Raw genomic sequence first — 27,814 nt, forward strand, 5'->3', positions numbered from 1 at the left:
ATTTACATTGCTACAGTTGTTCTCTATCATTAATAGCTATCTAGTGTCTCAGCCCTAATATGTATTATAGTCAGGTATAGTAGTATTTAGTTTAATTCCTAATATGTAATTACTTGGGTAAAATTTACATTTGTTAGGTTACTTTCAGAAAGGCAATCATATTCCTTCTTACTGGAAGGCTCTTTGTCCCAATGGCTGTTGTCTTAAATACACTTTATAAAAAATAAGAAAAAAGCTAAAAATAATATGATTATGTTTTCTTTTCTGTGATTGGAACAGGAGCTATTATGGTATCAGAAAGCCTGTAAGTAATAAATGGCTTTTGTTGTTGGAAACAGTAGACATTTTGCCCACCTGCAGCCACTGTGGCCTGTTTTCATGAGCAAAGACGTCACTACAACATAGAACCACTGTTTCTTTTTCAGTTTGTGTACTAGTCATTTTTTGTGTTGATTTTGGTCAGGGTCAGGGAGGATGTAAAACACAGTATGCAAAAGGAAAAATGCAGGAAACACTCTCCAACAGTTGCAAATCTATAATGAGTTTATTGTTAAATCATGTGCTGCTCAGTGCCCTCCATAATGTTTGGGACATGTTTTGATTTATTTGTTGCTGAGCTCCACAGTTTCATATTTCTAACCATACAATTCACATGTGATTTAAGTGCACATTCTAAACTTTATTTAAGGTATACTTCTATACATTTTGGTTTGACCAGAGAGAAATTACAGCACTTTTTAGAACAAGTCACCTCATTTCCACTGGAATTTCAGTTAAAGGAGTTAAATATTATGTTAGATCTATGTACTTGTTACCATTTTTTCCCAGAATTTTGCAGACTCTTTTTAATACTTCTTGGTAAACTGTAATCTGATGACACCTCTGTATTTTGTTCATGAAGTCTCTGATGCATCCATCCTGAAGAGTGTTTCTGATCTGTCAAACAGGTGTTTTTTTTCATTTTTTCTCCATTATGAAAACATTTGTTCTGCCATCAGCGGTAACTGAGCTCACCAGGACACTTTTTCCCCTTTATTATGTTCCACACAGTTTATTCAGGTCATTCTAAAGTTTGGATGATGTCTCGTGTTCTTGTTTTTAAACCTCATAGTGTCAACTACAGATTCCAAAAGTGCTACTTAGAAAGAGGCGTATTTTTCTCATCCTTACACTAAACAAACAACACCTGAGTAGTCCAAAATGTGTACAAATATCCTTTTATAAAATCTGAGTACATGAATTGTTCAACTACAAGCTTAAACCCTGAAGCAAAATGTTTTTATCTTACATTTGAGTGTGTCTGTATCTCAGAATAGCACTTAGATCTGATTGGTAGTTTTTTTTTTTTTACACATACTGTGTGACCTTATTTCCCATACCTACGCAGCACGACGTCCGCCAACTGACCCACCGACGATTTTGTATCCTGTTGACAACAGCATGGAGGAAGTGGAGCTTGGTAAGTGTTTTCAAATGTACTCTTAGATAATCCTACAGCTATCAGAATTAATAACTCAATTATATGGTTTTGATGTGACTGAACACAGCCATATCAGACATGTAGATTTTTTTGAAAAGCGCATTTTTCAAGTTTCCTCGCAAAAGAAACTGGCAAGACTTTCAAACCCATCTAGCATATCACTGTAACAATGACTTGCTGTACTTTTAATGCATGAAAAATCAATGCAGTTTATATATTTCTATCTGATATAATCCTGAATGATAACATGGTAGTTTCATCAAGAGTTTTAGAACACCCCAATTTTTCCATTTTCTATTGGAAATTATGCATGTTAATGTCTTGCTGTGCTCTCAAATAAAAGCATAGAACAAATAAACAAATTAAGTTAAATTAAAAAAAATCAGTGTAGAAACCAAAATGTATTCTAAACTATTGACTCATCAAAGCAGCCACCTTTGGCAGATATAACAGCTGAACACACTCATGACATTCTCTGCACAATGGAATCAAATATTCTTCAGAAAGTTCTTCCCAACTCTGTTGCAGAAGTTTCCATAAATGTGTGGTTCTTGTAGGTTGCTTTGCTTTCACTTTTCTGTCCAGTTCTTCCCAAACCAGCTCCATGGGGTTTAAGTCTGGAGACTGTGCTGCCATTCCATGTTTTCAAGCTTACCATCTTGTTCTTTTTTCCTAAGGTAGTTCTGGCAGAGCTTGGACTGATGTTTTGGGTCATTATCTTGCTGTAGGATGAACTCTTGACCAACTAGAACATACCAGAGGGTTCTGCATGGAGCTGCAGAATGCTGTGGTAGTCGTTTAGGTTCAGGGTTCCTCTCACTCTGTATAAGTCACCTACACTGGATCCAGCAAAACAGCCCCAGACCATCATGTTTCCTCCTCCATGCTTGACAGTTGATGTCACACACTGAGGAACCATCCTTTCTCCTACTCAACGGCATACAAAAATCCTGTGTGATGAACCAAAGATTTAAAATTTTGAGCCATCAGTCCATGATACCTTCTTCCAGTCTTCAGTAGTCCATTAGTGGGGTTTCATGGCACAGTCAAGCCTCTTTTTCTTATTCTGACATCTTAGCCATGACTTTCTTGCTCCACCTGTCAAAGCTGCAACTCAAAGTCTTCTCTTCACAGTTGAAACTGAGACTTCTTGCTATGACCACTATTAAGCTGTGCTTGAAGCTGTTGTCCTGTGAACCATCTATCATGCAAGCTGCTGACTCTGAGAAACTTGTCTTCTGATTCTGTTGTGGCTTTGGATCTTCCAGACCTCTTCATGTCAGTGTTTCCTCCAGTTTCTGAGCCTTTTGATAGTGAAAGAAGCTGTACTTTCTTCGCAATTTCTCTGTAGGAAAGACCTATATTTTTAAATGTTATGATGGTCTGTCTCTCTTCTCTTGTTAATTGCCTTTTCCTCTACATTTTTATAGCAACACACTACTTTCTGCAGTACAATACTGTTCAAATAATACTCTCAAGGGTATGGTGCCGGTGGTGTGTTCCAGCACTACTTTTATGCAGACTGAGTAATCAAGAAAAGTTGGGACACCTGTAGGCTTTGGTAGCACCAACTTTCAAAGTTTGATCAACCTCCATTGCTGCAGAACAACTTTAAGTTGTTAACCTATTTCTTGTTCCCTGAAAAAGGCCTTTTTGTTTAATTCTGAAATGTACATTATTTTTCAGTTTTGGGTAACCCTACCTGTTTTTTTTTTACCTCTGGCAGTTCAGCACTTACCTTTGTACCATTTCACGCTATTCATTCAATCCTCGCTTCATTTTCATTGTGTAGAACCCAACAGGTGACGTCACGGTAGCTACATCCATCTTTATTATATAGTCTATGGTTTGACCCCCCTGATGTAGACGGACCTTAACATAGGCCAGTGAGGCCTGCAGATCTTTTGATGTTCATTTGGATTCTTTTGTGACTGATTTGTGATTGTGAATGTTTAGATTCAACAAGCCCGGCAGTAATCAAACGTGAGTGTAGCTGGTGAAACTGAACCCAACTGCCAAATGAATCTGATCATTTGGTAGATTGGTTGCTATTACTCCATCACGCAGCATCAGTGATTAGCAATTACTTTTTGACATAAGGGGGCTGGACAGCATTCTTCCTTCAATAAATGGAATCATCATTTAAAAACTGCATTTTCTGTTTTCTTGGGTCATTTTTGTCTTATATTAAAATGAATTGGGGGGCAAATGCTTTTTTACAGCTCTATGCATCACTCTTAAGTGGCTGCATTTAATGGCTGTTTTTCCTCCTTCTAGGTCTCCCTTACAATCTGACCTGTGAGGTATCCTTTCCTCTTGAAACTGAGTTTTCATCAAAGGTATTGTGGTACGTGAATTACAATGGCAACAAGGAGAATATGACCCTGCTGCCCTTGGAAAAGGCTATTATGTGAGTCACTGCAGTTCCATAGTCCCCATTTGTTTATTTTTCTAGCAAGCAGTGTTACTATTCAGTGCCTGTGTTTGCTTTGGAGGATGAAGATCCAGCTTGGCTTGGATTATAGGTTTGCTTGCATTCTTTCTGTGATTCAGAGACAAAGGCGAGATACATGATGACATCAAGATCACACAGATTTCCATCATAAAAGAGGTGACGCCACAGCACTTGAACCACATGTATACCTGCAGCACGGCCAATACTGTTGGAAACAGCAGCGTCACAATCAAGCTAAAAAGGAGAATTAAAGGTACTATCGGTTCTGTTGTCGTCTTCACATCACGTTGTCACATTGTCACATGACAGTTCAGATAATCTTGCATGAAATACTGAAATTAATTGACAATTCAGTAAAATATACACTGTAATGAATGCTCCTGTAAAATTACAGCAAAATATCTGCAGCTGTGGTCTCTCTAGTATTCTTAGTTTTAAAATTACATTTATTTTAACAGTTACTGTATATTAGATTCCAGCACTCTACAGGAGAATATGACGCTTACTGTTTAATACTGCAACTGCTCTCAGTTTTACAGTTCTGTGTCTCATTTGTCTTTTGTGTTTACATCATTTTGTGTGTTGTTTGTGTCATTTTGTTTCTTGTTTTTGGCACTAAAAAAGCATCAGGTTTTGCAGATTTTAACACTACTGTTGGAATATGGCTGCATTTTTTTTTACAGTAATTTGTTACAGTATATATTAAAATCTGACAGGAAAGTTGGGTGCATCAGAAACCTGAGAGAGTTTATTCAGGTTTTTCTCTTACTAGACCATCTTTCTGTCTGTAGGTAGTAAAATTTGTTTTTAGAGACTAAACAGAGCTAAAAGGAAAGTGACTATTAGACTCACATTCATCAGGTTGACACAACTGTCAGTCCAAATGTGAACTAATGTCGCCCTCTCTGCTGGATGTGTTAATAACAGCTCGTCAATTTTGCATTTACAGCTTCTTCTTCCACATGTTTCTGAGTCAGTCATTGCTTCTTTATAGACATGATACAATCTAAGAGTGTATTTTGAACCTGCTTTCAGTCAAATGGCCTTGCCTGGTTGCGTATCCCATTGTGTCCTTCCTGATGTTAGCTATGCTGGGAGGAATCTTGCATTTGAAAAGACTGGAACTGCAGCTTATCTACAGATCCTACTTTCAATATGGAAAACATGATACAGGTCAGACACACATACACACACACACTATAAAGTAGAAACTCAATGATACGCTGATCTTGCAAGCATATGTACCTACAACTGCTGCTCATTGGATAAGGCCTAACTTCAAGATGAAGCACCACCTCTACATAAAGATGCTGTTTGTTTTCAGTTCATTTTACAACACTGAACATAGTGTTAATCTAGTGCATGTAGTTCACACACGATAATGCTGCTCTTCAGCTCAAAGCAAGAAAAGTGCATTCAGGAGCTCATGTTTAAATCTCTGATGCTTGCTGTACAAATTTCCTTTCACATGATCCCTCGCCTACCAGATGAGAAACAGTTTGATGTGTTTCTCTCGTACGTGCGGAGTCCTCCGCTAGTAGACGTGTCAGAAGGTTTCGGTCTTTCCTCCAAATCAGGATCTTCCAGTGATGAGGAAGGTGGGTCTACATACTGTATGATACCTTCATCAGGATTTCATGTTCACATGACACTACCAGTCAGAAGTTTGGACACACTTTGTGAGAATGAGAAAGTGTGCCCAAACTTTTGACTGGTAGTGTATTTTAGCGATTAGGTAAATTAACTGGCTCTTTTATTGGCAGCATTTTATTTATTTATTTAAAAGGATCCCCATTAGCTGATGCCAATGGCACCAGCTAGTCTTCCTGGGGTCCAAAAGAAGAAAACAACCTTACATCAAAAAGATCATATTTCCAGATCACATCAGTCAAAACAGACATCTTAATATACATCATGTTTATGGTAATACTAACAACAGCACATTAGTGCTGTGTAATCTTACATTTTATTACATTTAAACAAGTTGATATTAGTCTCCAGAGCAATAATTCAATCAACAGGAACAAACAGAACAGGAAACAAAGCAGAAATAAGACATTGTACTTGTCGGACTGGATTATTGCTCAGCCGTTAAGTAATGCATTCTAAGATGGTATTGAATGAGACCTTGATGTTAGATTGTCATATGTGGAGGGGGCAGCTATTCCAAAGTTTGATGGCACAATCGATAACTACCTTTTTTAAAGCATTGGATTTTGAGCATGATACTGTAATTTGACTATCATCTGCTAATCTAGTGGAATGACTATGAATCTGACTACATCTGATTATTAGATTGTGTAAAAACTCAGGTTTGGTGGAATAAACGGTATTACTAAAGAATGTGACCGTATTTAAAGCCTTTTTTCTACTTTCAACCATGAGAGTTTACGATGCACACCTTCTGTGTTTGCACTGATGGGACAATGTAAAACAAGTCTGGCGGCTCCATTCTGGACAATTTGTAGTTTGTTCAGCAGATCTTTTGATGCAGACGACCATACGGGTGAGCAATAGTCCAGGTGACTTAGAAGTAAAGATTTAACTACCTGACCAAAAATGTGTTCAGTAACATAAGGAAGGCATTTTCTCAGCATAGAGATGCTATTACCCATTTTCTTAATTATTGTGTCAATGTGTTCTGACCATGACGATTGACTATCTATTATAACGCCTAATAATTTAAGCTTATCGACCTGTTCTATAAGTTCACCAGGCAAGTTCAGTCTCATTGTAGGTCTAGATGACAGTTTGTGACTCGATCCCAGAAAAATAGATTTGGTCTTTGGCATGTCAATCTATCACAGACTCACTCAGCACAGATGATGGTGAATCCACTGAGGGGCTGCTGGAAGTGCTGCTGCCCCAGGTGCTGGAGGACCAGTGGGGGTATCGCCTCCATCTGCTGGACAGAGATCCGCTTCCTGGAGGAGGTCAGAGACACAGTTGGTGTGTGTCTGTGTGTGTTTGTTGTCCACAAATATTCCTGATGGTTTTCATTTCTCTTTGCAGCATATACAAACGATGTGGTCCTTGCGATAGCGAGAAGCCGAATGCTCATCTGTGTCCTGTCAGCGGACTACCTCACCAACAGCAACGCTGTGTTTGAGCTGGAATCAGGAGTCCAGGTAAAGCTGCTGATGAGGTGTAAACTCAGTCACAAATCAAGGGCCAGAGTCTATAATTTAACCATGTTCAAATGTTAAACGATCTTCAAAAAATTCCCCAAGAGAAGTCAGCATTCGGAGACAGCAGGATTTATTGAAAACACAAATCCAGGAGTAGTTCTTTGCAGTGATTAACACCATAAGAAAGACTAAAGATACTGAGCTGTGCACCGTCTTTTATGCTGTGAGTGTTGGTCATTTTTCCAAGCCTATAGGGCATATGATAGGAGTGACAGTTTTGACACCATTATACTTTTCTAAATCTATTGGTCAGATGCTGACATCAGGTTATCATATTTCACCCCTAGATCTCACTTTACAGAGGACATTAGGTTATCATTAGGTCATGTTTTACAGAGAACATGCCTGGACACGCTCAGACTTTTTGCTCTTACCCTTTTTATCTTGTGATAGATTTCATGCATATTATGCCATTATGTATTTTTAGGCTTGTAATATAATTTAAAAGTTATAGTACCTGAAGTTTACACCATTATGTTTTGAGTACTCCATATATCATTTTTCAAAAAGCATGTATCTACACACCAAAGTTACAGGTTATACTTTGTGATCTTCCAGCTGTGTGTGTGTGTGTCCTCGACAGACAGACACACACCATACCATCAAACATCAGTCATTACTAGAATATTCATGATTATGTATTTTATACATGTTTTAACTCTGGTCTTCTAATAGCATTTGTCATATTTATAAAATCTTTTACTTTTAGCACATCGCACCCAAAAAATATTACACTACGCAATATTATAAGTAGAACTGTAATCCAACCGGGGTTTCCTCAGGGCTCACCGCATTAAATTTAAGACTGTAAAAATATGTCTGCATCATTTAGAATGCACACGCATACTGGCCAAAGTATGAAAGTGTGACAGAAAACCAATAGGAAAGATGTGGCCTAGAATCTTTTTAAGATCCAGTTTGTCCAGCACATCCCAGCAGCATGTACACTACAAAGTTTGGACACACCTTCTCATTCAGTGGTGTTTATTTAATTATTTTATACATTGGAGATTAATACTAAATACATTAAAACTATAATAGAATACATATGGAATTATGCTGTAAACAAAAAAGTTTTAATCTTCAGTATTAATCAACAATGCAGAAAATATTACAAATAAATAAAAAGCATTGAATGAGAACGCGTCCAAACTTTTGACTGGTAGTGTATATTTATTTATTTAAATAATTGATTAGCTAGTAAAGAATTTACCTCATGGATGTTTTTTTTTGCCAAAAACAACGTCATATGTGCATAATATGATGGACAGTGGGCTTCCTATAGCTACTGTAGCTGACAGGAACAACAGTATTTTTGCTACAGGTCTGATGCTATTTGAAGCTCCTTAAAAATAGGACTGCAAGTCGTCTGTGCACAATGGAACTCTTGAAAGGTGTAAAATTACTCCTGAAAGTTTACAATCATGTAATGTTTTCTAACTACCATTAGTTGTTGCATTTAGCAGATATTTATTCTTTGTAAACCAAATTTAGGGTGTGAGAGCTTTCTAAGGCCTTTTCAAAGGAAACAGATTCCTTTTAATGCCTTTTTTCAACACTTCATTTTCAACAATAACAATAGCACTTTGACTCATGTACCATTTGCATACACCTTACTACCAATCTCTTTCCTGACAATTTCCTTTTCCCTTTTCAGTGTATTTTTTACTCTCATCAGTTATGTTTTAGTAAATTATGACTAAACATTAGCCTTTGTCATTGTAAGAAATGTCAGTCTTCTGGGTTGGAGTTCCCAGCAACACACATCCCGGATGCACTGCTAAAATAATCATTTTAGTATATTGCTCTGCTGACATAAACTGAAACCAGTGGCTGTGTGGTCGGAGGGAAAATCCATCTTACAGTTTGAAGTAGCCCAATCCACATAAAAAACCACTGGTATGCTCTGATTGAAAACAGCTTCAGAGAGCTGTTGAATCGTTCGATGCATTTCATGACAAACCCCTTCTAAAAGTGTCAGGAAGTTGATTTTTTTTTTTTTTTTTTTTTATAAATCATTTGATTTGTTATTTGTTGGACATCTTTAGGCTTTGCTGCAAAAATCTGCCCCCAAACTCCTGCTAATATGGACGAGTGGAGCATCAGGATCACTCAACCAGGTAGACCCTCCGCTGCCCATACTGGTCCAAAAGGCCCTGAGGGTGTTGCCCAGTCTGACATGGAGCTCCAGCAAACCGGCCAGAGCCAAAAGCAAATTCTGGAGATCCTTGAGGAAGGCTCTGCCACACTCAGGCAGTGAGGCTGGCTTCAGTCACGCAGCATCAATGATTAAATTGTGTTAGCAGGAACATTTTCTAATACAGTGCACAGCTTTTTAAAAACTTTAGACAGAAATACAATTGGTGGTACTACATTCTTTACTGAAAACAGTTCCAGGCCAGTGCGAAACCAGAACAAGCAAATGTATGAAGGAAATTTCCATGATGGAAATGGAAGCATGTCATGTTCAAACGTAGGAGAAAGTGTCACCATCAGCTCAGGGTCCAGTGATGGTGTGATTTCCCACCTGTTCCAAAAATAAACTGTCATGTAAGCAGTGGAAAATCAGTATTCCCTTTCAACTCTACAGATTAAAGCATTAAATAAAAAGAAATATACTAGTACACTTAAAAAAAACAATAGGTGCTATAAACAATGTTAACATTTAAATGGTTTCTTATGGCTTTTTTTTTTTTACTGTCAACATGTCAATAACAAAAACATAACATGAAACATATCTAATCTTTTTGACTGGCCTTTAAATATGTATTTGTGTGATGAAAACAAATGGCAGCAGTGGGTGTAATTAATTTGGGGGTGTTTGCAAAACAGCAAGGTAAGCCACGGAGGAACTCAGTTTATATTTCTGATCAAACGGGGATTTCCAAAATGAGTTTCAGGCACAGAGTAAAGTGTGACATTTATCCAAAAGGAAAGGGTTATAGCAGTAGCTGTGGTCTTAAAGTGGAGATGACAAACCAACCTTGTAAATATGCCTAATCACTACTGACATATATTTCAGAAATTATTTAAGGACTGTTTACCAGAACCCTGATGTCCATGTTAGGGCTGTATTATTCTGGTTTTCAGGTGTGAACAGAAATACAGATACAAACACATCTCTATTGCAAGATTGCCAGATTCAGCGACACAGAAAGAAATAATGTTGAGTAGGCAAAAAAAAAATACTAGCACAAAGCTTAAACAAATAATATAATACATGACAAAAAAAGACTTCTGAGGTGGCACAGCTGGCACAAACAAAGGGCTGGACATAGATTTTTAAAAACTAAACAAGTCATTTACACGTCTATTGGCTCTGCAACACATAACACTCACACTCAATTTGTGGGTTTAAAAACAAAAACACTGTCACAGGTCCGTGTACATTTTTACACAAATAGACAAGCAACACATTTTCTCAGCAACACACCTAACCAGCTTCGGATGGGAACAAATACGTCACACAGGGGGGGCACGAGGGCTGCACTAGATTCTCTCATTCGCCAGCAGAAAGCAGCTGTTGCAAATTCTAAACAGTTTAAACAACATTCTCACTTATCAGTTTGTCCCATCCCTCCATCACCCATCCACGACAGTCTCCTCTCAGGGTCAGCCAGTAGTGGTTAGAAAGGTAAATGTGGGTTCGGTTTCAATCATAGAAAGGCTTAAAGTATTCTTCATGACATGTCCGCAAAGCTCAAGAGTTGTAAAAACCAAGGCTACAGTGAGGAATTATTTAAGCCTTTAAAGATATATGACATGGTTAATCTATACAAAATTATTCATTAGTGACAAAATCTGTGGCAGTCATTTACAATTTGTCTGCTTGAGCCTTCAGCTTCCTCTCCCAAAGTTTTTGATGATCCGAGAAGCCCTGCTTGCCCTTGTTGAAGGAATTAGGTCCTGCAGACGTTGGCGTCTCCCTGAATAAACAGCAAGATTAGCTACATAAGAAAGCATCAAAAATATTCAAAAGTTGACTGTTTTCAGAAAAGCAGACCCTAAGGAAACAGTTATTAGGTGCCTCATACCTGCCAATGTTCTTCATCCTCATCTTAGCTTCTGGAGGCATCTCCTCCGGTTCGCTCTACACGGAATGAGAAAGTTAGCCTTTGCATATCTGTCGTTTCTGCATTTGTACACCAGTGACATTGCTGTGTGCACATGCACTTACATCATCATCTTCATTAAAAACAGATGCCAGCCCTGGCTTTTTTGGAGGAACTGCTGGTGCAGGCTCTTTAAGCTTCTAGAATAGGTTATAGACACAAGATTTAGCAAAATAAAATTTAAAAAAACAAAAAACATACCCTAGCAGCACTATGTCTGTCCACTGTTTTCATAAAATAAAAAGACCTACAATCAATCCAACTGTAACTGATGATTATCAATTGTTTCAATACCATTCACAATGATGCATGTGATTATAACGCCTTAAGACTTTGGCCTGCATCCTTTTTTTGGGATCTCTCAGCATTGTGCTATGAATGTGTTATGCTCTTTTACACTTCCATGCTGTCATGCAACTTTTAATTACATTTAGTGTTCGACAGATTTTAAAATTAGAAGTGCTTTTAATTTTATTGTACAGCAAGTTTTTGTCAGAGTATATACTAACCTTTAATGTTAATGTTACAAACCTGTCTGTCCTGTCTTTGTTATTTATGTTGTTGTGTGTAAGCTGGTGATGAATAAAGTGTCTATCCATCTATGTATCTATCTATCGCTTTATGACAGCCTGATCCAAGTTACAACACCATGTCTACAGTCTGTGCATTGCTACACACTCACTGTTGCTCCAAGTTTGATAGATATGGGGTTCGATTTCTTCGCCATCTGACTGCTCATGCTAAAGCCTATTTTGGAGACTTTGCGAGGCGCTGGTGGGTCTGCTGAGGACTCATCTTCATCTTCAGGAGTGAGGTGCTGGGAGGTGCGCTTGACTGCGGTCCCTTCTCCCCCCACAGTGCTACAAGAGACAGGCTTAGTTTTCACTCTGCCTTCCTCCTCCTGCGGCCCTGCTTGAGGCAAGACAACTCACCAAGGTGAACAACTGCTGTGTGGGAAGTGGAAATAATAAAAGCTACCACCTTTACCTGTGATGCTAGCCGTCAACGAACCAAAGGTAACTTAGATACCAGTCTACAAGTTAACCTGCGGTCCACTTAGGGATTGTATGTGCAGGAATTGCCCACAGTAAAAGAGTTGGGATTAATTTACACGTAATGTTCTTGGTTTTGAGAACAGGCAATGGTAATGCCTCTGCTGGGAGTAACCTAGCTTGATATCTGCGCTACCTAGCTTAGGTTAGCTACTTTTATGCTAGCTAAGCAAACGCCAGGTTAGCAAGCTAACAGAAGAGCAGAGAGTTTAGTAGAGACCTGTCTGCAGCAAATAAGTCTTTGCTTAAACATCTGGATCACGTTAAGGGCATGTCAAGATGAATACATTGTTAACTTTGCATCTGCTAGCTAACAATTCATAGCTAATGTTAAGTTATCTTAGTGGAGTTATACAAACATCACCTCCCTTGGAGTCAGTTTTAATGAATAGACGGCAAACCAAGTTAAAGCTAAGTACAGATTATTCTCGGCTAAATATTAGATGGCAATAAAGCACAAATATCACCTCCATCGTCGCTGGAGTCCGTCCTGTTATGTTCGTAATCCGCCATCATATCTCCTCAAACGCATTTGCCGGTTTCTGCCGCTAGTCTTCTTCTGGCGCTGTGTCCCAGACAAGCCCCGCGCTGTTGATAATAGAAGAAGAAGAAGCGGAAGTGGCAAAACATGACAGCAAGCTAACTTGATAAACACCCCGCTGGTAAGGAAGATGTAATGCCGCTAATTCTCGCGTGTATATGTTGTGTTTAAACGGTCCATTATGTTAGGCAGTCTCTTAAAATTACACAGCGACTTTGGCTAACGTTGAAAGTAGAAATTCGTGTCATATTTTGTCTATCGTTGGAAGGAAGTTGTTATGCTAAGCTACACTAGATGTGTTTTCTTAGCTTTGTTAGCTCACTTAACGTTTCTAATTTGACACTTGACTAGTTGTTTGTTAGATAAATTTCTGCACTGGACTAGTATCTTACAGTTTACTTTCAATTATTAATGGTTTTTAGGCAATAAGTAGCAATATATGACGTTCTATATCTTTGGCTGTGTCTCTCAAGTAACTTTCGTATTTGTTTTTTAATTTCTCCCAGAGCCTTAAAAGCTTGGTGTTAAACAATGTACCAGTCAAGATGGGGCAAACCTTGTGCATATGCTCCCGTGGCTCTCTCACCATTGATAACAAAAAATACTACTTTGTGCAGAAGCTAGACGAAGGGTAAGCTAATGTTTTCTCGCTGTTTGTTTTTACGTTACGTAACTCCATCTGAATGTACTGATACTACAATTTTTTATGGCAACAAATCCCATGTGTGAAGTTTAAACCGTTATTGTCCAAAAACTGTTAAATTACATTGCATTACTAAGCCTCACTGCTGCATGAGGTGGCAAATTCCCTCACTGTAATGAACATGAACACTATGTGTTATTTTAAATCAGGCCTACATATTTAAGATGTTGATTGGGATATGTACAGAAAACCAGACAATTTAGACCAGGAGTGTCAAACTCATTTTAGTTCAGGAGCCACATACATTCCAATTGGATGACCAGTAAAATCACAGCATAATAACCTATAAATATCCACAACTCCAAATTTTTCCTTTGTTTTAGTGCAAAAAAAGCACATTCTGAAAATATTCACATTTAAGGAATTATCTTTTTTTTTTTAACAGAACATTATATACAAACAGAAATTTGTTCAGAAAAATAAATTCAGTTTCAACAACATTGTGCCTCAATTTATCATTTACACACTCCAATTTACAAATCACAGAGTATCTACAAAGGAACACAACATTTAGTCACAGGTATCTGGAGCTGAGCGATATAGTGTTTTACTTTTTTAAAGACAAAAAACAAGATACAATATCTCCAAAAATGAGACACAAAACAACAAAAGCGGGAAACAAAATGACAAAAAAGAGACAAAAAATTGTAGCAAAAAGTTACAAAGCGACAAAAAATGGACAAGACAAAAATGACGAAAGCGTGAAACAAAATGACCAAAACAATGTAGAAAACAATGAAAAAGAGCAAAACACAAAATGACTCAAAAAACCAGGCCAGATTGGACCCTCTGGCGGTCCGATTTTGTCGGACGGGCCGCATGTTTGACACCCCTGAATTAGACACTGTACAGTGGAATTTTTACTTTGCAGAATTCTCCTTAATCAAATGTACGCAATGTATAAAAAACTAAAGCAATCCTAAATGTAGCGTCTTGGTGGAGTATTTAGAAACTATTACACCAAATCTTGTTCACAATTCACAATTTATGCCTGGAAAGGCAAAGACCTTTCGGTTAAAGACTTTAAAGAACTAGTTTTTAATAGATTGACAAATGAGTTTGGGCCTGAAAACCGAAGATTGGTTTGAAAAATCAGCATACTGGGATGGATTAATGTTTTGATGGGTTTTTATGAGATTTGTCTACAATAAAAAATATGAAATGTAGCCATCCTTATCTTTTATTCCAATTTCGTTCATGTGCTCCTACTAAACTCTAACGTCTGTGTGGTTTCATTTCAGTGGGTTCAGTTATGTTGATCTGGTAGAGGGGGCAAAAGATGGGCGCTTCTACGCCCTCAAGAGAATCCTGTGCCATGACCGTGAAGGCCGACAGGAGGCTCAGACAGAGGTGGAGATGCATCAGGTGTTTAATCACCCCAACATCTTGAGCCTGGTTGCGCACGCCTTTGTTGATCATGGAGGCAAGAGGGAGGCCTGGCTGCTTTTGCCTTATGTCAGAGTAAGTTGTAGAAGCAGCAGAATAATCTAGCAGGAAAGGATCAGACTCTAACATGTTGATGTGTTTCTGTGAGCAGAAAGGAAGTCTGTGGTCTGTTCTGGAGAAGCTAAGAGACAAAGGGAGCTTCATGTCTGAAAAAGAGATTTTGCAAATCTTTCGTGGAATCTGCTCTGGACTAAAGGCCATTCATGAAAAAGGCTATGCACACAGGTAATCCCTCTCTCTTTACACACGCACACACACACATGCAACAAACATGCATGAATATGGCGAGTGCAAAGACTTCTTAGGCTTGAACTGCTACACCACTAACTCCCTGGAGTACTGTTGACTAGCCCTTTGGAAATCTGCACACCCTACAATAATCAGAAACGGATCAGGACTCTGCTGTTTGTGAAATGAGTAATGATATTTTACAAATTATGATTAATGACGAATAATTCATTGACCCAAACTTTTTTTTGCTCTTCACTACTGTCACAATATAAAAACATTCTCTGTACCTCAGTGAAGTAAAAGTTACTGTTTGATTCTGGTTGATATTGATTCTACTTTTATGTTGTCACTATGAGCTTGTGTACTGTAATTCCCTAAAATGGTTGGTGAATCAGACACTATACAGAAAATAAAGAATACTTTCCCTGCACAGTTTTGTAAAAAATGAATGTGGAATGTGTCACTTAGCACTTTGTCCCATAGCATTAGCTGAGGATACAGAATTTCAGTTTATATCAAGGCATTTAGCATCATGTGGTTGATTATTCATTCAATTTATCAGAGAAATGCAAGTCATAGGAATCATGATGTCAGCCCAATCAAATATAAAACTAATATTTGTTCCTGTTATGTTATTTAGCCACTTTTCAAAAATCGCAACTTTTGTGTGTTGTTGTTTTCTTCAGTAGATATATTAAGTAAAGTGTCTCCATCTGAACACATGCTATGTGCTTTCACTTGACAGAGACTTAAAGCCTACAAATGTGCTTCTGGATGAGGATGACAGGCCGGTGTTGATGGATCTTGGCTCCATGAATCGTGCCAGGATTGAGGTAAGAGTGCTGGATCTATATGAAGTGTTTTATGTTTTCACTGAACACTTCATAAACATTGGTCTTAATGATCTGGGGAAGTCTGATCATTCTAAGACAAATGATCTGCATGTGTGTGTGTTACACTTCCACCTCTAGATGGCAGAATAACATTTTTAATGTTGGTGAACATCACATTCAAATCATAATGTGTCACAATTTTTCAGTGTATATTGGCTGTCACTGCTCTGACTACATCTCAGTCGATTTACTTTCTGAATACTTTACCCATGAAAACATGCAACAGAATATGTAGCCCGCAGAGGCACAAGTGACATTATGATGTGGAGATATAATATATTTTTGCTGTTTTCATTGTTGTGGGATTTGTTTGTTTACCGCCTGGAAGATTTTCATGTTTCTTAACACTTCCAACAGTGTGTGTTTCTCTTGCTTACTTGTATTTGTACAATTTTGTCATGGTCTTTTGGTGTGCGTGATGCGCTGCAAGTTTATTCTTTGTCTTTATGTTGCTTGATCTTCCTACACTGATTGTGGCCCTCTTGTATTGTACAATGAGCCGTCATAACATTAAAGGCTCTAAACATCGGGGCCTCTAAATGATTCTTACCTTTGGATGATGAAACTGTGTTTTTACAGGTTAGAGGGTCCAGAGAAGCCATGACCATACAGGACTGGGCAGCCCAGAGGTGCACTATTTCCTACAGGGCTCCTGAACTCTTCAATGTAGAGAGCCACTGCATTATAGATGAGCGCACTGATATCTGGGTAAAATCTAGTCGTCTTCATCCCTTTTGACTTGTAAAAGTAACTCTCTGAAAGCTCTGGTGAGAGTTATTGTGGATCATTCACTGATGACTTCTTTTTGTTTTGTGGTTTTCCTCCAGTCACTTGGCTGCGTGCTTTACTGCATGATGATGTTGGAGGGGCCCTATGATCTGGTATTTCAGAAAGGGGACAGTGTTGCCCTGGCTGTCCAGAATCCAGTGACCATCCCACAGTCTTGCAGGTAGGCCTTCACACTGTATCTTTATCCAACCACAAACTTTAAATCTTTCCATTAATACATCCGCTTCTGTTACTGCCCTTGCTAGTGATAGGAAACAAACACATTTTTGTAGCAAAGAAGTTTAGTAAAAGAAAAACACGTTACAATTCAAAGTAACCTTAAAAAGGTGCAGATGATTTTAGGACTTATTTGATATTAGCACCCAAAAACTAATCTAAGATTTTTTTCCACTTTAATTTCCATTGCATTTGCTTTCCTGGGTTAATTTGCAGCTAAATTATCTGGAGTCTGGCTTGTAAAGTCAAGTAGAAGGCAAAATATAGTTAGATTCCCTTTTTAATTGAGCAAAAATGCAATATGTTTAGCTTAGGTTGTTCCAGTTGTGTATGAACCCCGGTTCTGCCCTGGAAAGCTTGCTTGTTGTTGATCTGTTTAATGCAACATCATTAGAATTTGTATCGATAACAGTCTTGTAACTGGTGCTAGCACATTGGTGCATGCTTGTACTTCTGTTTGAAAGTCAGTTTTTAAAGTCTACAACACTGAATATGGATCAGAGTGAATTCATTATTTGGTGTCTGTTTTCTGCCCAGTTACTCAGAGGGCTTGCAGATGCTGCTGAGCTCCATAATGGTCTCAAATCCCCAGGAGAGACCAAACATCAACTGGGTTCTTGACCAGGTACAGGACCTGCAGAGTCGGAGTCCCAACACCCAAACCAACATGGTCTGATGTTGCACGGTGCACTAGGTTTAGAGTCATGGAGACCTTTGAACATTCTTATTTCCAACTTGAAACTATTCCTTTTATTTATTGACTTTAGTGTAAAAGCCTAGGTACCAGTTTTCACTCATGTTGGGGAGCTTGGCAACAGTGTCAGCTTTTAGTTTGAATGATCCATTCCATTACAGAGCATTGTTGTAGTCCTTATATATTCACCAAATGATCTGATTTATACGATTTGCCTTAAGTGTAATTTGTCCCAGAGGTATGATGCTTTTGGCAAGGGTCATATGTTGAAGTGGCTTTACCTTGTTTTGAAAAGTATATTTATTCGCCGTCTCTGAGAGTTGTTTGAGAAGATGGATACAATTCTCATATCTGTTAGTTAAATGTGAAGCAGGGGCCAGCAGGCTGTGAGTTTAGTTTAACATTGGAACTGGAAAATGAGGGAAACGGCAAGCTTGAAGGCACAAAATACGTCTACGAGCACTTCCTATACTCATTAATTATCATGATATATCTGGTTGGTTCAGTCAGATTGAATTAACAAAATGTAAAATGATAATTAGTAAGCTTCAAAAGTTCAGGCAGGTGGATTTTACCTTTGGACAGAGCTATTTCAGTTTTTATGCTAAGTTAAGCTAACCAGCTAGCAGCAGAAGTTTTAGCAAATAAGCGTACTTCTTGTGTACTTGCGTTAAGAAAAACAGTTTTCGTCTTAAAGCGTAGTTTTAATTTTTTATGAGAAAAGGGATGATATTGAAAGCTTTGCCAACCTTTCCAGTGGATGAAAGCTACCCCAGTTCAATACATATCAGACGACGTTCCCGACCAAGAAGGAGTACGGTCCATTTCTCTTAATCTTGTTTTATCTTAATTCCTGAGTTTTGTGTTTGTAACATCTTCTGGGTTACACATGTGTGCTGTAATCAACAGTGTATACCTTCAGCTCATGTTCACACTCGTATTCACACTAGTATGCCTCAACTTAAGCAGCAGAATGCACCCCACCTGCAGTACTGCATTTGAACACACAAAGGTGCTCCACCATCACAGTCTCCTAATCCACATCGTCGCATAGTGATTCACCATGTTTGTGTGTATGAATTGACATTACATAAAACACAGCAACACAGCATCTGCTTGCACAAATATATATATAAAAGATGAGGAGAAGTTGTTACAAACCTAAACAAAAGAGAGAGAACATTGAATCAGTTTAAGGATAACCTGGAAATGTTTATATTTACTGCAAGTTCGAGTTATCATGTGGCATTGCACGTGGACCCTTTTTACTTTACTTTTCACTGTATTGTGTTTTGAAACAGTTCAGTATTTTCCATTCCAGCTAGGCTTGTGTTAAATTGGGAGTTTCCTGTCATGTGTGAATGCCGCCTCAAACTTTTGTTCTCTCAGGGGCACACTCTCATCTCAAAGGGTCTAACGGTCTTTCTTTGTAGACCTAAGTGGTACCTTTAAAACTATTATTAGACAAAAGTAATATTTTGGGCATTTATAAGTTTAATGCTTTTGTGACTGTAATGCAGTGATATAGGATCATATGAAACTAAAAACTGTCCTTGACAGTTAACTTGTACGGTTAATTGTTGGAATGCATTGGAATGGTAACTGGCACGCTGTTTGAATTTATTACCTTTTAATGCAAAGTTTAGATATGTTAAATGGTTAAGAACTTTTGTGTAATCGTTAATGGAAAGCTAATACTGTTCTGATTCTGCTTATAAGAAATTTTCTAAGTGTATTGGTGAAGATTCCAGATATTAATAAGAATGTGTTTTGTTTTGGTTTTTTTTGGAAAATTCTGTTGAAATTCTGTTTCATCTCTTATTCACTGCACAGTAAAGGAAAAGTAAATATTAAAAATGTAGCACTATGTATACAGTTTTTAATATAATTGTGAAATAAAATGGCATCTTCCACTGTAAAATAGTCTGTCGAGAAAAGTATGAGTCAGTACTTGAATGAAATTGCCTCAAATGCTCAGTCAACCCAATGTACAGACAACAGGGCAAATCTTATTTGTGCATCATTAATAATTAGTAGCTTCAGTTACATAAAATCAAGCTGTAAAACCTTCACAGACCACCATTTGCAGTAAAATAGGGGTGTACTCAATGGTTTTCATGTGGTACTGTCACTATATAGTCAAATTTCTACTCTGCTATTAGTGATGGAGGAAGTATTCAGATCCTTAGGCAGACATAGTAATACTGTAATATTATTTCCTATTACAATTAAAACCCCTGCAACTAAAATGTCACTTGAATTAAAGCATGTTGCAAATATCAATATTAGTTCCCAGCTATTTTGATAATTGCTTTGGTCTTTTTTTTTTTTTTTTGAAAATAAAGGGTTTAAATTCTCTTGATTCTAGCCTCTTAAATGTAAAAACTTTCTGATTTCTTTCTGTCTCTTTGACAATAAGCTGAATATCTTTGAGTTATGGACAAAACCAGGCATTTGAGGACATCGGTGTGGATTCTGGGAAACATTTTTCATCATATTCTGGCATTTTATAAACTGAACAACTAATCAATTGATCACAATATTAAACAATGAAAATGATCATTAGTGGCAGACTATTAGCAAAGTGTGTTTAAAGTGTAAGTTAAAGTGATCATAATTCAGTGCAACTTTTTATTGTGTTTAATTGAGGCAGACTATTTTATACACTGTTGAGAGGTTATATTAGTAGTGGAATAGAATGTTCTATAAGTAAGTGCTTAATCTGTTATAAAATGAAATAAATAAAGCTGTGCTACTTATCCACAGTGGTTCTGAAGCCACAACTTGGGCTACAAACGTACATCTTGAGAATGGCTTGATCAGCCAGTATACATCTGTCTAGTGTACCTAAAGCAGGAATGTCCTACTACTTTAATTGGTCCATATTTTTCCCTGAAATGTAGTGGAGTAGAAGGATAAAGTAGCTAAGAAATACTTACATTTGAGGTTTTAAGCACAGTAATGCAGTAAATCCAGTTCTCCCAGATAGATTGTTCTGAGCTGTAAAGGCAGAACTCTCAACCAAGTTCCAGACTTTCTTGGAAAACATCTGTGTGCAGCCTCATCACATGCGTGTCTACGGTTCAGCAGCAGCTCTCAAGCTTAAATTCACTACGAAACGGCATAAAAAACACTGTCACTGGAACCTGGATCAGTGAAAATTGGTTGTGTTCAAGTGATAAATAATGCTTTACTTCCTGGCATCTGAACGAATCGTGATTTTGTGGTTGCCAGAAGAATCGTACTTTCCTTGATTCATAGTACTAACTAAAGTTTGACAGAAGAGGAATAGTGATGTTAGGCTGTTCTTTATGGTTTGGTTAAGGCTTGTTTCCAATTAAAAGAAATCATATTTGTATGACAGATGGTGGTATTTAACCCAACAGAATTATTCCAACTTTGTGACAGTGTTTTGGTTTGTGCAAAACTGATTCTTGTTTAAGTATCACAGTGCCTCTGTGCATAAAGTGAGATTCATAAACAAACTGTTTTCTAAATTTGGCGTTGGAACATTTGCCTACACAGAGCCGTGACCTTAACTTAAAGCAACACTTTGGGACTGGGCCATCACCAAGCATCATTACTAATTCTCTAGGGGCAGAAGAGGTGCAAATTCCTGCCGCCAGGTTCCAAAATACAGAAAAAGCTACTGAAGAATACAGATTTTTAATGTGGCAATGGTAGAGTCAGAAGAAGTGACTTCATTAATTTATTAAAACTAGACTGTTGTTTATAAACCACTTAGGTTGTAGGTTTTGTTCATTTGGAGCTTTTAAAACAACTTTTCCATTTGCAGTTTGACTTAAAATCTGAAATTCAGTTTTAAATTCAGTTGTCTCGGTCTTAGATGAATTGTCTCCCTTGGAAGATGAGCACAACCTTCATGTGACGGCAATGAGCGTTTGTGTGTGTGTGTGTGTGTGTGTGTGTGTGATTGTGCACACATGCTTGGAAACTAATATCAAACTGCTCATGCGGCTGGATTTACAACCCGTGCATCCACTCAGATCAGTGAGATGCCACACTTCACTGCTGCCCCAATTACTTTCAAAGGTAATTCCTACCTTTCCGGGGCGCAAACACACAAATATGACCAGTCATAAAGTATACACAACGTGCCACATATTTACAGTGCATATGCCCTTTTATACACAAACACCCTAAGGAGTCATTACGCTTGAATTAATAATATCCCGTCTGATTTCTTCCTCAGGCCCACCTACAAACCCCAGACTCCCCTGGGACTGGGTTCACAATGGAGCCGTGTTTATGGGTTCGGCAGGAGCCCACAAACACACACACACACACACTCACACACACACACACTCTGCCCCCCCCTTTTACATTCACCATCATCTGCCTGTGAGAGGCTGAATGATGTCATACAACACAAGTGCAAGGTCAAGGCAGTGTTCGCCTGCATTTTAGCACCAATTTCACGTGCTTTTGCTTGTCGTTTGCTTAGAGGATGCACTGGTGCTTTGGAGCCTGTATATGCGTGTTTCATTTGTAACCCAAGTCCAGTCTTCAGACGCAAACACACTTTAGCTCTCACGCCATAAACCATCTGCAGGCTTTATTGATTTGGCGATGAATCAATTAGTGAATTATTTAATTAGCAAAGCATTATGGGTCAGTGCAGACCTGCTCCCACCCTGCAGTGTTCCTAGGTCTCTTTAAATCATTTTGCACATATGTTTGGAACCTGTGAGGATGTGTGCAAAACCGACCACACAAAGTCGACCAAATACACTGAATTCGGATCTGATTCCAGGGAGACCTTGTAAAGTCACCCAGGAAGTTTCTGTTGTTACTTGCCAGACGAGGGATCCTATTTCTTTAAAGCTTTATGTGTACGGACTCAGAACTTTTGCTGTCACTCAAGTCCAAATTAGTCTTGGCTGCAGCTGAAAGAGAGAGAAATATGGACATTACGTCTACCCCGTTGAGTGGATGAGTTATGACTTATGCTTGTGATCGGGGCGTTGTTTCCATCCAGGAGCTTTCTGTGCGCTCATTAATTCATGGGAGTGTTTGGGTTAAAATGCATAATGAGTTCATTAAGGGGGATTGGCGTAATCAAGAAAGGTATTGCCTTAATTACTGGCACGAGGCCAGACCTATCCGTCCTCTCTGAGATCGGCAACCCACCCTGTCCACAGAGCTCACTAATTTAATTAAGTGTACAAAATGCTACACCCTAACGTCGCCCTTGGGGGCAATTATGGCACTAGAGATTGAAAGATCTCCGCCGGGGGTATTTTACTTACTGGCAGGAGATTGCCTGTGTCAGTTAGCTGATTGCATTGATTATATTGATTTGTAACAGCTTTTCGGGTAATTTCATCTGCAAAGGTGAGAGCAACACGTTGGCCCAGGGACTTTTTTATTTATTCTTTCTTTATTTAGACGCCAGACTCTTTTGCCAAGTGATTAGATGAAATGGAGCTCCACAATAAGTCTTTTAAAGTGGGAGTTGGGGAAGAGGGATCGATAGTTTTTATTTGCCGTATAAGGTCAGTGCAGGTTGGATGTTATGAATTCTTTTAAAGGCATCACAACTCTTTCACCTGCAGTCTATCTGCGGGGTTGTGCTGAAAAAAAACAAGTGGAGTAAATGGCCAGCAAGGAAAGATCTTTTGCTCGTAAGACGGGTCTGTTTAATCTGAGTCACATAAACCAGCACATAGAGACAGATTTTGTTATTTCTCCTCTTAACCTTGTACTGAATTTCACCGCACTAGAAAGATACTTCATGTGCCCCTCTACTAGCGTGGAGTAGAGGCAGACTAGGGAGATGCCTGCATTAGTCAGTCATTAGTCATCTGTTAAAGGTTGTACTATCAGCCAAAGTTTTTTCAGTTCAGCAAAAAAGTGTAGGATCCAAGTTTTTCAAGATAATTTCAAGAAATAAATATATTCACTGTTTGTCCTTCATTTTCATAGATTGATAAAAAAGATGGGCATAACCTCAGGATCTGAAAGGTGAAGCTAATGCAGAAGTGATTGATTTTGTGTTCTTTGTACCGGCCAGCAGGGGGCGACTCCTCTGGTCTGGTTGTATAGAAGTCTATGATAAAATTACCTTACTTCTCACTTGATTTGTTACTTCTGTGAACATTCTTCTAATGTGTTAATGGTCTCGATCAATAGTTTTAAGTCTCCTTCAATACATCATGATTATTATTTGGAAATTATAGTCTAATTTTAGGGAAAATAGACAAGTAAGATCCTTTAGAGCGTCTCTGTCATGTCCACAAGTTCTTAGTCAGCTCCACCCCCTCGCTCGTCCCATCTGATTTGAGAAAAACCAATAGATAACATCACTCAGTCCATCTTTATACACAGTCTGTGTTTCTTTTAGGAGAAAATGTCTGTGAATCAGCTCTTATATAAACTATCATCTACATGAGTAATGGAGGCTCAGCAAATCGTGAAAGATGTGATTTTTAGTTCATGTCCTCACAACTTACAGCTCTGCAGATTTTTTTGGTACCATCTGAAGGGATTATTAAATGACAGCTGGAATTCCTAACAAAGCATTATCAAGTAAATGCAATTATAGTTAATATCACAAAACCACAAGGTGAGCGATTCCACATTACAGGATAACAGGAAATACTGGTACAGGAAAATTAAGAATTGACTTTCTGAGACATAAATTGCACAAAATAAGTTATATGGTAGATTTAAATGTGTTCCATCTGGCCATGTAGACTCGAACTTTGATGTGACACAAAAGCCTGTCATGACTGAACAGATGCAAACTGCAGAGAAAGCACCATATTATATGATGACATTAGCCAAAAAACAAAAGTATTTAATGCAGGTTGGTCAGCATAACAATGACAGTACTGGTGCTGATACCAATCCAGCATATCTCCTTGGTGCCTCCCTACTAATTAAAAAGACAAGAACTACTCATCATCTAATCTCTATTTTAACATGAAAAATAGGCTTGTAACGTCATGACAACATATTCAGCAATTATTGTAACTGTGCTGTTGACAGGACACCTTTTAATAGTAGTTTCATAGTAATTTTTTATTTTTTTCTTGCAATCGTTTTGCATTTGTTTCAGAAATAAATCGTGACCGGCTGAGCTCAATTCACTGAGCATGAGCAAATGAATCAGTTTTATTGGCTCAGTGTATTTACACATAAAATGAATCACATTCTGGTTTCTTTTGTACACAAGTGTGTTCATGAAGAACTGAAAAAGAAAACAACTTTATCACTTCGACAACATATAGGCAACATTTGTGAAAAATACTAATGAATGAAATTTAAACAAAAATTATGTCTATTTGAGTTACTGTTTATGACACATGTCCCTCTGAATGGAACCTATTTGTTGTCAAAATTGAAGAGATATTTTCTTCATTTGCTAGTGTTTTCTGCATTTACAGTCTGTTGGGAGTTGAGGTCTCTTGGTCATTACAGAAACGCCACTGAGGTGGCTTCTATTCTGCCAATTAAAGGGAGAAATGTGCTCCGGCAGATTAGTTTTAATTACAGGCCCGTAACCTTTGCTGAGTATGTCAAAGGTAAAAAGAGGCTAATAGTTTGATGAGCAGTTCATCAGCGCTGATTAAGAGGATGGGATGACAAGATAATCCAGAGGTGGCATGGTCATTAAAGGTGGCCGAAGAAGAGCAAATTAGCTGATTAAACAACTTCCCGCCCAGCCAATGCCAAGCAGGCAGAGGGGAGGGCCTTCAGAAGTGATGGATGGGGAGGCGTGGAGGAAGCGTTTATGTCGCTTGCCAGTGGAGTTGTCACTGAATGAGTGAAGTGTCTTCATCAATTTGGAGCCATTATCATGTCAAAAGGAGAGGATGGCGATTGAAGGAGGGGAACAGGTTGGGGGAGGATTGAAGCAGAAAGCCCATCTGCATACTACAAGCTTATTCATTTTCTCACACACACACACACACACACACACACACACACACACACACACTCCTCACACACACTCCAGCCCCTCCTCCCAGGCAGGCCAGTTTACCGTAAGGCTGTTTAATTTTCCTGAAATAGGGCTGTGACAGCTGTGTCATGCTGATGAGAAGGTGCTGAAAAGAGTGGCAGTCTGTCACATCTCATCTATCTCAGCTCTGGTGCTGCTGAACCTTCCTCCTCCTCCTCCCTCCCTTATTCTGGCGCCTTCACCTCCTTACAGCTCCTTCTTTTCAGATGTTGAACTTCTTATTTCTTCAAATAAACACAGCAGTCTGTTAAACATGCTGTGCGCAGGGGAGGGGCAGTGATTGACGCAGCAAAAGGACAAAAGTAATAACTGGGAGCTGTTTTTTATTTCACCTGCATTGATTGTTATAGGTCTCTTTTTCATCTGACCCGGCTCAATTATGCCAATTGGATATCGCAGTGACACCGACCGTGAGGTTGTGGGGACAGTAAAATGAAGCACAGAAAGTGAGAGGGGGGATTCAAGGCATGTGTGTGTGTTTGAGAAAAGGTGCAGGTAGTAGATGAGCACAGAAAATAGCTTGTTGGTGGAATATGCATCACTTAGCATGTATTACTTTGCAGAGGGAAGGACAACAATTTAAATGTTAGTGGTGTCATTTCCACCCGTCAGTCATGTCAGGGTGCGATAAATGTGGAGCCATTACATAAATGAGATGTTGACGTGACCCTCTGTATGCATGCATGCAGACACCCGCTAGTATCTCTTTAGTTTTATGTAAATAGAGTACAAACCTAGCGAACAGGCTGACCCATTCTGGCTGTGGTTGCAAGGAAGAGTCACACTCACAGTCATAAGAGATTTTACACAAGCACTGGGTATAAGCTGAATTTGTCCAAACTGAGGTTAGTAGCTTGGATTGCCCTCTTATAGGTGATCTTGGTTCTAGTAACATCACCGCTATTAAGTAAGAAAATCCACACAAAACCTTCTTATCTCTTAACGACAGACAGATGGTTACCAACTAGCGAACACTGAGCAAGCTGAAGAGCCTGCAGGGTTTAGTAGAGACCAAAAACAGAGATAAAGAAATAAAATTACAGCTGTTTGCTAACAGTTAAGGTCATCATATCAACCTAAAGTTGTTGATACAACAATGTTGTGTTCACTTTGTTTCCGCTGCCCTCAAGTGGCCACAGAAACCAGTTAGTGCAGATTTACAACTGACATCTGATTGATAGCTGCGTATCAATCAAAGCAGTCTTTTGCTGTGTCCAAGTATTTTTAGCACTGCCACTCTACCTGCTGTTGATTGAACTTTAGAAAATGTTATACCTCCCATTGGCACCTTAGAAATAGTTTTCTTCACATTAGATGGCTACTGGCTTTGTAGGTGGAGAGTGTTTGTAATAGTTATGCAGGATGCAATCAAACATTTGAGGGAATTAGGTGTGAAAACCGTGCTTGAATTTGGTGACTATCCCCTCAAATGAGCTCTCCTTGTGCTGCGATACTCTGCTCCCAGCACTCCTTGAAACACTCCCTGGATGTCGAGCACCACCTGAAATGTGCTCTGATTGTCCTCCACTGTGCCAAAATGGCAACCCCTCAACTTGAATTTCATTTTGGGGATAAGGTCATAGGGAGCTTAATTGTGATATTCAGGGAGGTGGAGAGTGATGATTCCGTTTTTGTGGCCAAAACACACATTTTTGAACCAACATGGTGTTGTGATGAGGTCCCTAATGCACCCAATTTCAGGTGATTTGTGCTGAATGTTCTACCTCAGGATGTTACATAAGAGGTCTGTGTTGGCTATGTGGCCCTGGGGATGAATTCACGTTGCACCACTCTATGAAATTCGAAGAACGTGCAGAGGATCCTCTTTGTCATGCTTCTGAACTGACTCACCTTCTTTGGTCATGGAGACTGCAGGCTTTTCCAGTGTAAATTCTGCAGTTTTGTAGACTCAACTCTGGTCACCAGTGACGATCCTTCACATGAAGGCTGGGTTATCCCAGGCCTGTTGGCAGAGATCTTGCAGACTTCGACACAATCACATTTAACACAGGTACCAATATTGATTC

At 38.7% G+C, this 27,814-nt stretch overlaps 3 protein-coding genes across 5 annotated transcripts in view; 2 read left to right on the forward strand and 1 right to left on the reverse strand.

Annotated features, from left to right (window-relative positions):
- Nucleotides 1-11,837, forward strand: part of LOC111564828 (interleukin-18 receptor accessory protein-like) — a 25,725-nt gene extending 13,888 nt beyond the window's left edge. Inside the window, exons 6-13 of the mRNA XM_055012841.1 lie at nucleotides 1,388-1,459; nucleotides 3,758-3,890; nucleotides 4,034-4,188; nucleotides 4,971-5,108; nucleotides 5,423-5,533; nucleotides 6,743-6,868; nucleotides 6,948-7,063; nucleotides 9,172-11,837. Of these exons, the coding sequence (XP_054868816.1) occupies nucleotides 1,388-1,459; nucleotides 3,758-3,890; nucleotides 4,034-4,188; nucleotides 4,971-5,108; nucleotides 5,423-5,533; nucleotides 6,743-6,868; nucleotides 6,948-7,063; nucleotides 9,172-9,426 (1,106 nt within the window). The 3' untranslated portion in view covers nucleotides 9,427-11,837. The remainder of the gene's footprint in view (nucleotides 1-1,387; nucleotides 1,460-3,757; nucleotides 3,891-4,033; nucleotides 4,189-4,970; nucleotides 5,109-5,422; nucleotides 5,534-6,742; nucleotides 6,869-6,947; nucleotides 7,064-9,171) is intronic.
- Nucleotides 9,484-12,874, reverse strand: LOC111564831 (PEST proteolytic signal-containing nuclear protein). Of its 2 annotated transcripts, none has more exons than XM_023264652.3 (5): nucleotides 12,755-12,874; nucleotides 11,918-12,144; nucleotides 11,301-11,375; nucleotides 11,158-11,213; nucleotides 9,484-11,049 (listed from the first exon to the last, which is right to left on the reverse strand). In XM_023264652.3, exons 1-5 carry the CDS (start codon nucleotides 12,801-12,803, stop codon nucleotides 10,938-10,940), a joined length of 519 nt encoding a protein of 172 aa, XP_023120420.1. In that variant the 5' UTR covers nucleotides 12,804-12,874; the 3' UTR covers nucleotides 9,484-10,937. The 2 variants fall into 2 exon arrangements, with proteins under 2 accessions (XP_023120420.1, XP_023120421.2); XM_023264653.3 differs by having other exon boundaries at nucleotides 11,918-12,147; nucleotides 12,755-12,825.
- stk16 (serine/threonine kinase 16) lies at nucleotides 12,095-20,162 on the forward strand. 2 transcript variants are annotated; one of them, XM_023264650.3, is made up of 8 exons: nucleotides 12,095-12,251; nucleotides 13,335-13,459; nucleotides 14,773-14,992; nucleotides 15,069-15,202; nucleotides 15,954-16,041; nucleotides 16,681-16,809; nucleotides 16,929-17,050; nucleotides 17,644-20,162. In XM_023264650.3, the coding sequence occupies exons 1-8, from the start codon at nucleotides 12,228-12,230 to the stop codon at nucleotides 17,780-17,782; spliced, it is 981 nt and encodes a 326-aa protein (XP_023120418.1). In that variant the 5' UTR covers nucleotides 12,095-12,227; the 3' UTR covers nucleotides 17,783-20,162. The 2 variants fall into 2 exon arrangements, with proteins under 2 accessions (XP_023120418.1, XP_023120419.1); XM_023264651.3 differs by lacking the exon at nucleotides 12,095-12,251 and adding an exon at nucleotides 12,856-12,949.
- The last annotated feature ends 7,652 nt before the right edge of the window (nucleotides 20,163-27,814 follow it).

The sequence above is a fragment of the Amphiprion ocellaris genome, chromosome 1 (genome assembly GCF_022539595.1).
Source record: "Amphiprion ocellaris isolate individual 3 ecotype Okinawa chromosome 1, ASM2253959v1, whole genome shotgun sequence".
NCBI classification, from domain to species: Eukaryota; Metazoa; Chordata; class Actinopteri; family Pomacentridae; genus Amphiprion; species Amphiprion ocellaris.

What these genes read in the sequence shown, in the direction of transcription:
- stk16 (XM_023264650.3), top strand. Translation starts at nt 12,228, where the DNA reads ATGCTAGCCGTCAACGAACCAAAG. An exon ending in TGAATCGTGCCAGGATTGAG is followed by an intron (nt 16,042 to 16,680) that starts GTAAGAGTGCTG and finishes GTGTTTTTACAG; the next exon opens with GTTAGAGGGTCCAGAGAAGC. An exon ending in ATGAGCGCACTGATATCTGG is followed by an intron (nt 16,810 to 16,928) that starts GTAAAATCTAGT and finishes GTTTTCCTCCAG; the next exon opens with TCACTTGGCTGCGTGCTTTA.
- LOC111564831 (XM_023264653.3), bottom strand. Translation starts at nt 12,803, where the DNA reads ATGATGGCGGATTACGAACATAACAGGACGGACTCCAGCGACGATGGA. An exon ending in CTATCAAACTTGGAGCAACA is followed by an intron (nt 11,376 to 11,917) that starts GTGAGTGTGTAG and finishes AACCTATTCTAG; the next exon opens with AAGCTTAAAGAGCCTGCACC. An exon ending in TTTTTAATGAAGATGATGAT is followed by an intron (nt 11,214 to 11,300) that starts GTAAGTGCATGT and finishes CATTCCGTGTAG; the next exon opens with AGCGAACCGGAGGAGATGCC.